The 9,097-nt window shown below is 40.4% G+C and overlaps 1 protein-coding gene across 2 annotated transcripts; it reads right to left on the reverse strand.

Moving 5' to 3' along the window:
• Nucleotides 1-1,340: 1,340 nt before the first annotated feature.
• On the reverse strand, nucleotides 1,341-8,401 carry zgc:109965 (Nicalin-1-like). 2 transcript variants are annotated; one of them, XM_044122876.1, is made up of 16 exons: nucleotides 7,572-8,393; nucleotides 7,162-7,318; nucleotides 6,845-7,035; nucleotides 6,618-6,762; nucleotides 5,914-6,011; nucleotides 5,722-5,799; nucleotides 5,471-5,574; nucleotides 4,957-5,045; nucleotides 4,719-4,858; nucleotides 4,446-4,624; nucleotides 4,183-4,270; nucleotides 4,041-4,079; nucleotides 3,566-3,738; nucleotides 3,426-3,479; nucleotides 3,266-3,344; nucleotides 1,343-1,669 (listed from the first exon to the last, which is right to left on the reverse strand). In XM_044122876.1, exons 2-16 carry the CDS (start codon nucleotides 7,295-7,297, stop codon nucleotides 1,613-1,615), a joined length of 1,650 nt encoding a protein of 549 aa, XP_043978811.1. In that variant the 5' UTR covers nucleotides 7,298-7,318; nucleotides 7,572-8,393; the 3' UTR covers nucleotides 1,343-1,612. The 2 variants fall into 2 exon arrangements, with proteins under 2 accessions (XP_043978812.1, XP_043978811.1); XM_044122877.1 differs by lacking the exon at nucleotides 3,426-3,479 and having other exon boundaries at nucleotides 1,341-1,669; nucleotides 7,572-8,401.
• Nucleotides 8,402-9,097: the final 696 nt, after the last annotated feature.

Consider the following 9,097-nt stretch of genomic DNA (forward strand, 5'->3'; position numbering starts at 1 on the left):
GGTCAAATGTTCCTAAATCACTGTTAGACATCTGTCATGTTCTTATTCTTAAACATGATGGAATATGTTAAAAATTTAAAAGAAAAGAAGTGTTTGGGGAGCAAAAATCTTTGCATGATCTGTACTCCTACATTTCTTTTATTTTCAGTCACATAACATATTGTAAGTACATAATGTTCTAGAGAGTCGATTTCACCTTCTGTTTATTTCTTCAAAATAAACAGAAATCATGTCACATCAAACAATATGCATTAGCTTTCTGTTCCTATCAGAGTCAACAAATCATTGTATGACCACAAAAAAAAGCTCATGCATGCAAAAGCGGAGGAGTGTCCATCTCACCGGCCGTGGCTGAGGGTTGTTCCTGCGGTGGGCTGAGGTGGGTCGAAGTTCAGCTTTTTTTGCTCTGCCCGGAGATCTGAAATGCTCCTTGTACATTGTGAGGTAGAGCTGGGGACCCATCTTCAGAAACCGTCTCACTGTTTATCCACACCCTACCTGCAGTTTGCCTGAAAGTCATGCAGTATCCTGTAAGCTCCGCCCCTTACCTATATCTGTTCCCCAACACCTCCCCTGCTTCTATTTTTTACTTCTAGGAAGATTACATAATTGCTGTAACAGTATGCATTTTAATCTTTTTTTCAAGGCTGTATGTCACTTACTCTGAATCCAAGGTGCCACGACACCTGTTTATTTTTTGGGATTTTGCCTCATTACAGCATGCATCAATCCTCTTCAGATTTAAAACAGATCGAACGACTGCTCTGGCCTGTTGCTGTTGTGAAGAATCTCGTCCGTTTTGGACAGGTTAAGATCATCCCTGCTGAAGCAGAACAACTCTCTGTGTGCCACCTGAGCACTCACTAATCTCCCTGAGCTTTAAGCCCCCTGCAGAGACTCGCATACCTGGGGTCAATGCCCTTGACCTGCTTCCATAGCTCCGAGGGCCCCGATCAACAACACAGCCCTCACTTTGTACACCGACAGCCGTTCGGCTGCTTTTAAGCTTCACCGGTCTGAACAGAGCTGCAGAACTAAGAAGAAGGAAAAAATAAAAACCCTGCAGAATTCGTAGACTCTACCACAATCAATGACTGTCACCACGTCACACAAGCATTAATAATTCGTGGAGCACTGCGGGGGCCATTGTGTCTGTGGCAATCTCACTGAGTTATCTGTGACAGGAACTGGCTGAGCGTCCATTGCAGTGGTTGAACCTCGCCTGGGAGCTGCGTCGAAGCTCAGCCACACACACACACACACACACACACACACACACACACACACACACGCACACACGTGTCATGTCAAGTGATCATAGTAATGTGAGAGAAAATGCATTTCATCGATTGGACAACAGATCCCGGTTATTCACACTGTCGGCAGGATTGATGACAGAACACTTTTATTTCTTGATTTGCATCTTTTTTTACGACTCTCTAGAAAGTCCTTTCTAAGGAACGTACACATCTGTGAACAGCAGACAGAGCACAAAAGCAAACGCTTTGTGCTCTGTCTGTGGAAAACTTAGCGCTGGATTGCTTTAATGTTCTGTGAAGCAGACGTCTGTCATGAGCTCAGGAAGCCGTAAAAGCCTGGATCCTTGAAACCGTCACTGATGCTTGGTTTTCACTGCAGCTTTGAGTGCAGCGTACAGATGCCCGAAATTCTGCAGGAGAAAACAGGTTGAAAACGTTACGCATCGAGATTATTTTAATCCTCCTGAATGGCAAGGGGTTTAGAACAAAATAAACAACATCTTGCAAAAATATTGAAACCCCTTTTTTACATTTTGTCACGCTACAACACTGTGATAGACCAGCAGAACCGCATAGTTGTGAACTGGATACAAAAATCTGAAAAGGGAGTATTCAGCTCTCATTTCTCTGACACCTTTAAAAAAAAACATGAAACCAACCAGACGTCTCCTAGGTACACTTAGATGATGCAAGGAACATGGTATATAACTACCATGTATGTACAGCTTCATCGTGATGAATGATTTTAAGTATTTATGTAAATGTGCCGTAGTTGTGTCGGCTGATTTAACCTAATTTTAGATTAATATTGAACAACTGTAAGCAATTTCATTTTTCCATTCAGAATTTAAACTTAAAATGCAAAAGATGCAGCTATAAATTCTAATCTGTAAAGTAGTCAATTACTGAACATGTGATAAAATGTAGTTAGATGAAGCAATTTAAGTCCTTCCAGTATGTAGTATGCATTTCTGGGGTGATTTCATAAAGGTGGACATAGATTAACACAGATCAGAGGGAGAGTCTGAGCAGGAGAACTGAGTGAATGGGACAAACTGGGAAGGGAACAAAACCAAACACAAATTAGGAATCCAAAGAGAAAGAGACCAACACTGAAAATTTAAAACAAAATGCAAAAAAAAAAAAAAAAAGAACAAAAGTAACAACTAAGAAAGTTAACACATATGAATGAACTGATGTGGCAAAACCTTAAGTATTTAGATATTCTGTCCTTGCTGAAGAAACTCATGCCCACAGCATAATACCATCTTCTGGTGGGGGTCGAGTTTTCTGGCATCTATTGTTAGTTTTCGGCTCCACAGTGAAGAAACAGTATAAAGAAAAGGTTAAATTTTGGTTCTCATCTGCCCAGACTCCTTTTTTCATATGCTTGCTCTAGAGAGTACTTTTGACAGGCCTCAAATATATACTAATGGAGTCCTAGCCTGGCCATTACCTTCCTGCGCAATTCTTCTTAAGTACGTTCTGGGTTTTCCCCATTTGACTTGGATTTGCTGGTCGATTTTTGACTGGGCCAATGAGTGAACAGAAGGAGAAGTTGTGAACGATGACGTTGATTTTCTGGGCTGTTTTAGAATTGTAGTCTGCCTGGAGTTTTAGCAATGGCAGCGGAGGAAGTGAACAAAAGCGTTCAGTCCGTGCTGACCGTGCTTCCAAATATTGTACTAACATTAACATTCACCCCATCCTGCTCTGCAGCTCTCTCTTCACAGTGAAGGACAGTTCTTTGTAGTGCAGGCGATTTCCTTTAAGCTTCTTATGGACAAACATTAGCAATTGGGTTAAAATTTAAAACCTCAAAAAACACCACGCTTCCAGGTCGCAATCGTTTGTCACTAGCCAATAAGCCAGACTCTCCGTATGAAGCAAAGTGCAGCACAGAGTTTTCATCAGGCTACTGGAATCCAATTTTTTTTGTGTGTATGTATGTCACAGAACTGTTGAGATTGCTGCAGAAATGCTTCGTGAAATGAACTTCAACTCACCTGGATTGAATAGTAAACAATCCCCAAATATGCAGTGATGCATCCTCCTAGGAACAGATCAAACGCTGCTGGCTTCACCCTGAAAAAGGTTTGCTTTAGTTTCCGAACCTTTAACCTTTTTCCGCACACACACAAAAGTCACATTGGCACAGATGTTTACCTGTACATGACAATTGGTTGGTTCATTTGATCAAAAAAGGTGATCTCAGGGTCCCTGCATGAAAAGGTAACATTAATCATGAGGTTGCTCTGTTGCTTTTGAGTCATTGAATGAAACGCAAAGACTACTGCATGTTTCACCTCTTGTCCTGTCGAAAGGTGTGTCTATGGACCTGCTGCAGGTAGTGCTTGAACTCGTGCTCCAGTGAGTTGACCATTAGGATCTGACCGGGCTCCTTGTGCAGCAGCTGGGCAGCTCGGGGCACAGAGGTCAAAAAGGACATCAAACTGGACATGCGGCTGTCCTGAAAGTCCTGTATTGAGGACAAATATGTGGGTTTACAACAGAGGTATCCTGATAATGTCTAACGTCATTTAAGTCTGAAAAGATAAAAAGCTAATACATTTATGTCAAGGTCAGTTTGGAGATGTTTTTCATCTTACTTTTTCTAAAGCTTCTTCTTGATAAAACTTTTCTATTTGCACGACAAATAATTGAAATCGACAAGGCATTTTATTTCTACTGCAGAAGTGCTTTAGGAAAATTGAAGCGCCCTGTAATGTCTATGCATGAACACCAGAGGGCAGCACATGGAGCAAAGCACAAGGAACTCACCAGCTGACCCTTAAAAACTTGAATATCCCTTGGTGAACCCTTAAAACAAAAAAAGTCACAGATCAAGGTGCTTTTAAAACAAATTAAAATATAAATATGTTTTTTTTCATATACATTATCAAAATGGAATGCCTTTATTCACCTGGTCTGAGAGATTGTACATGTACCGGGCCAGAGCTTCAGCTATGATAATCCCGTTTCGTTTAAGTTTTCTAAAATCGATTTGGGACCTAGAAGATGATATGCAGAAGATAGAATTATATTTCCATGCTTATTTCTGTGCTAGTTTATCTTTATTTTACACATTATTATATATTATAAAATAAAAAAATTAGATACAAAGGATTTTTTTTTTTTTTCAAATCTACGTATTCTTTAACCAACTAAAAATATTGTCAAACATACATTGTATCTAGCATAGACCCACGAAGTTCAGACTTGGGATCTTCCACATGAGACAGAGTGAAGCCCTGGATCCTCCGTAGGCTGTAGCGCTCGTGCTCCCAGGCCACCGTTGACTCAACAAGATTGATCTTCTTGTGCACCAATCCCACCTTCACCCAGGGGAATCTGGAGGAAACCACCTAGGGGGTAAACACGCGATGAAACCACACAACACCATTAATATCGACAAGACATGTTTACGCTTTCGCGTACCGTCGCAATAAGAGCGGTTACCTCCTCCAGCTGCTCAATGAAGGAGTACAGAGGAGTGTCGGGCTTCGGGGGGCGAGACACGTGCATGTACAGTTCGTCACCTTTGGCCAGCGAGTCCAAGCACAAGACAAATGCCACGTTGTCGTGAAGCAGACTGGACTCTGAAGGAGAATGGTTGGGCTTTATTAAAACCTTAATGGTGATTTCTTTGGATTAATTTCCGGCTCACAATCTGCGCAATCGCAGGCTGTTATCTCACCGGCGTGATCAAGATTCTCCTCAATCCATCTCTTCGTGCCGAGGAAGTTGTATTTTCCTCCTCCGGTCAAGGAAAACATTAAATTATATCTAAAATATAAATTAGAATCTTCTTAATGATTTTTGTTGAGTACTTCCACCGATAATATTAATGAAAAACGTCACAGTTTCCTTCAAAAAGAAAACACGAAGCTCGCATTAAGCCTCACGGGAAAGCTGAAGTTGTGGTGAGAATAAATTACAATGGGTGGTACTGTGTTTTAACCGGACTCAAGGAAAACAAGCCAAAACCAGACATCCTCAAGTGACAAAATGTAGCTGTAAATACTTTGTTTTTAAGGTTCTGTACTTGTTTTTGATCTTCCATTGAGGAATTTAGCATCCTGGTTTGAGGCATTAAATTTGACCAATCGAGGCCATATTAAAACGCACATTCTTAATATCTTCTAGTTTGGCATTATTTCCAGTCGCAGGTGCTTCATCGTGTCATGACTCGTGAACAAACTCAAACTCACTGTGGTCTGGTACGGGAGGTGCCGTATAGTTTCTGGAAAAGACTTGCCAGCTCCAGCAGAATGGTGACTCCGCTGCCATTAGAGTCTGCCCCATACGACAGCCACTGTTTTACACAAACACATCCAAGCTTAAGTGCCGGGTTGAACCGAAAGACCTGAGCTTTTAAGCGGGATGGAAGTTTCAAACCAAGGTTGAAAGCATTTCACAGGTCAACGCTCTGAACTTGTAAACTCGTTAATGGCCAACCCACCGGAGCGAGTCCGTATGAGTCATAGTGGGCGGTGATGACGATGGTGGGAGCATCCTCTCCGGTTCCAGGGAGCACACCCTGCACAGACCAGACAAGAGCAGGACTTTAGGGAAAAGATACTTTTAAGGGAAGCGCAAAAGATCCGTTTGAAACTTCCAATAGCCAGTATGTTATTTCAAGTTGAGTTCACACCTCCAGTGTGGTTATGGTGTTGTCAGTGATGGCCTTAATGGCGTTGTTGTTGCTCACTAAGATCTGGAAAGCTGTAGCAGTGACCATACTCCGAAGAACTGCAAACAGTAAAAACATTTTCAGTAAAAAGTTTCTGAAAATGAAAAAGAAGCTCTTTCTCTCACACTATAATCGATTTATTACAAATTTCCCATCCATCCTGTGGCTTCCACACATGGCGCCAGACTTTAGAAAGGGTTTAGATGTAGTTGGACCAGGCAGCGCCCCATTTTTTGGAGGGTAGCAGAATTTTTTTCTCTTTCTTTTATTGAATGTGTGTTTTGCAAATATTGTACTTTATATAAAAACTTTTAAAGTTTTAGTTGATTTCTTTGGGAACAACATGGAGTTATTGGCTACAGGACATAATAATTCTACAATGCCTTAATAATACCATACATTTTTACATAAGCTGATACATAATATTTATTTATTTATATTCATTTATGTATTTTTTTTCATAACCACTTTTTTAGTCTCAAAATAAAAACTTTTCTTCTTTCTTTTACTGATTTGTATCCTGTAATTTGTAAAGGAATTTCTCCTTGGTGGACTGGCTCCAACCAAGTGGCCCACATCCTTATAAATCCGTCCTTGTCGACACATATCGACCCGTCCATCATTGCAGCACACACCTTTATAGTAAACATCACTGTCTGTTTTACCTCTGACAAACATGGATGAGGTCCGTGAAGCTGCAGCCTGCCTCACCTCCTCATACATGTAAAGCAGCTGTTCATCCTCAGGTACAACGTAGACTGGAGTAAGAGTTTCTTTCTGTAAGGCCTCGTTCTCACTCACCATGAAGGACTGAGACGTAAAGCGAGTGTTTTAACCAGTTAGAGTCTCGTTTAATCTGCTTTTAGAGCACAAACAACCTTCCGGGTTTTACCTTTATTGTCTCATCTGGAACGCCGGAGATATTTTGAGGCAGTAGGATCAGCAGAGCAGCAGCATTCTGTCTCAGGGCTTCAAAGTATTTCTCCACAGTGAAGTCCTGAACCTTCATGATGACACAACGGCGGGTCAGCGACGGTTCGTCGGCAGAGCGCGCCTCCGCCACAACTATGGCTCCGCGGCAACCTCACACAAGATAAAGCAAGGCAAATTAAACACAGTGACACATGGTGCAGGCAGCATTATGCTGTGGGAATGGGTTTTTTTATTTGTTTGTTTGCAAGATGCATGACGTCCTTAACTTGATCCTACCATGTTTCTGCTGCGCCAGGTTGTACTGCTGCATCCTGTAGGCGGTGAACTCATAGGAGGACATGGCAGGGAGGGCAGAGCCATGCAGGCACTGAACACAGAGCAGCAGCCAAACAGCAGCACTGCTCAGCAACATCACGTCTGATGTGATCCCAGTCTGTAAGATGAGGTGGTTGATTTACACAAGACTACCAGGAGGAAGCTAAAACCAAACGTGTGTTTGCTGGAGAACCTCAGCAGAACAGAGAAGATAAGGATAAGACACCAATGAATTGATCACTCTCTGAAATATTCTACTGATTTGAAGAAAGGATGAGAAACGATATGGTCTTGTCTAAAGCTACCAAATGTAGCTACCACTATTAAGTAAACTTATGTATGTTCTACTTAAATATGGGAATATTGCTTACCTTTCTTCTTTCATGAGACACAGTCCTCAGACTTCTTTAAAGCCTAGCATTGTATCTTCCAACATGACTGCAGACTCCTGTTAACTCCTGGGACTCAGAGCATGTAGGTAAGCCACCATTCACCATCTGCTCCCAGGGGATCAACTCCAGGCTAATCGCGTATGCGCCACCCCCAACCCCTCACCCTCTCTACACCTCCATAATGCTAACTACAGGTTTACATATAATCACCATCTGCATGAGTAAGTTTGGCACTTTTATCAACATTATTTACTTTGCAGAAACAGGATCTAGAGTTGAATTTATTGTGAATTTTCTCTACTCCACCCAGGTTCAAATATTTGCATACACCCCCTATAATAATTGCTTCATAGGGTTTGGATCGCCTTTGAGTTAAGCTGCGAATTTCAATGGAGCTCGAAGGCATCAGTTTGTTTGTTTTTTTATTGTGTCTTGTTTCTCAGTTCATAGTGAAATGAAACTTTCCTGTGAAGCATGAAAATGCTATTTCAGCATCTTCCAGTTTATCACAGGCTTGAATCCTGGTGGTTCCTAATTTGCTTTGTTTCTGTTTTATGATTAGACGTAGGGATGCTCCAAAATGACAGAGCATTGCAAAACTACTGTGGGGTGAATGAAAAAAATAAAAATAAAAAAACTGACTTTAAGTTTCCAATATATCACCAATTTAATCATACTGGTATTAAAAAAATGATCAAAAGCTGAATATGTGTTGGTAAACCAGGGAACACCAGGGCTCCTACACATTTTTCCTTTAAGATTTTTATATTTAAATATAGAAATTGCTGGAACAATTTCCTAATTGTTCCATCAATTTTTATTTTAAAAAAGTGTTGTAATAATTGTAAAATTATTCCCTTTTTCTGGAATCTAAATAAAATTACTTTGGTCAGATTCTACTCATAATTTGTAAAAAGTGTCAATTCTTTGGTTGGCATCAAAATCAGACCAAGTTTTAAAAATTCTAGTGTTTTAATCTTCTTTGTATTTAATAACAAATAATTTAAAAAATAAGTCTGGAGAAAAACAGGATTTTTACCAAACCCAGTTTTCGTTATTCTTCTTCTTTTTATTTGCACTTAATCTGACTTGGAAGAATTGCAACCAAACTCCATAATTTTCAGACCAACCTTGGGTACTTAACAAATCCCTTAAAGTAAGATCATATATCCAGCCATAATTAGACCAGGAATTTAATGAAGGAAACAAAAAAAACATTTGTTTTCTTTTGCTGAGGAAGGTATTCCCAAATCTCAGTGGAATGTAGTTTCATATTCAAGCCAGTATGTATAATTTTGACCCTAAGTCAATTAAAGAAAATGTACAGTAAATTCAAAGTCACTGGACTGATTTTGCACCATTAAAAGCCTAAAATAATCAGAAAATTCGCACTGATGATAAGTGGAAGTAAACTTTTGGAAGCACTATCTGTCATCTGACAGAGCATGGTTCACTTGGCTTCATCTCCTGAAGAGAAAATTTTCAAAATGCTCTGAAGATGCATA

Source organism: Gambusia affinis, linkage group LG07 (assembly GCF_019740435.1).
Source record: "Gambusia affinis linkage group LG07, SWU_Gaff_1.0, whole genome shotgun sequence".
In the NCBI taxonomy this organism is placed as follows: domain Eukaryota; kingdom Metazoa; phylum Chordata; class Actinopteri; order Cyprinodontiformes; family Poeciliidae; genus Gambusia; species Gambusia affinis.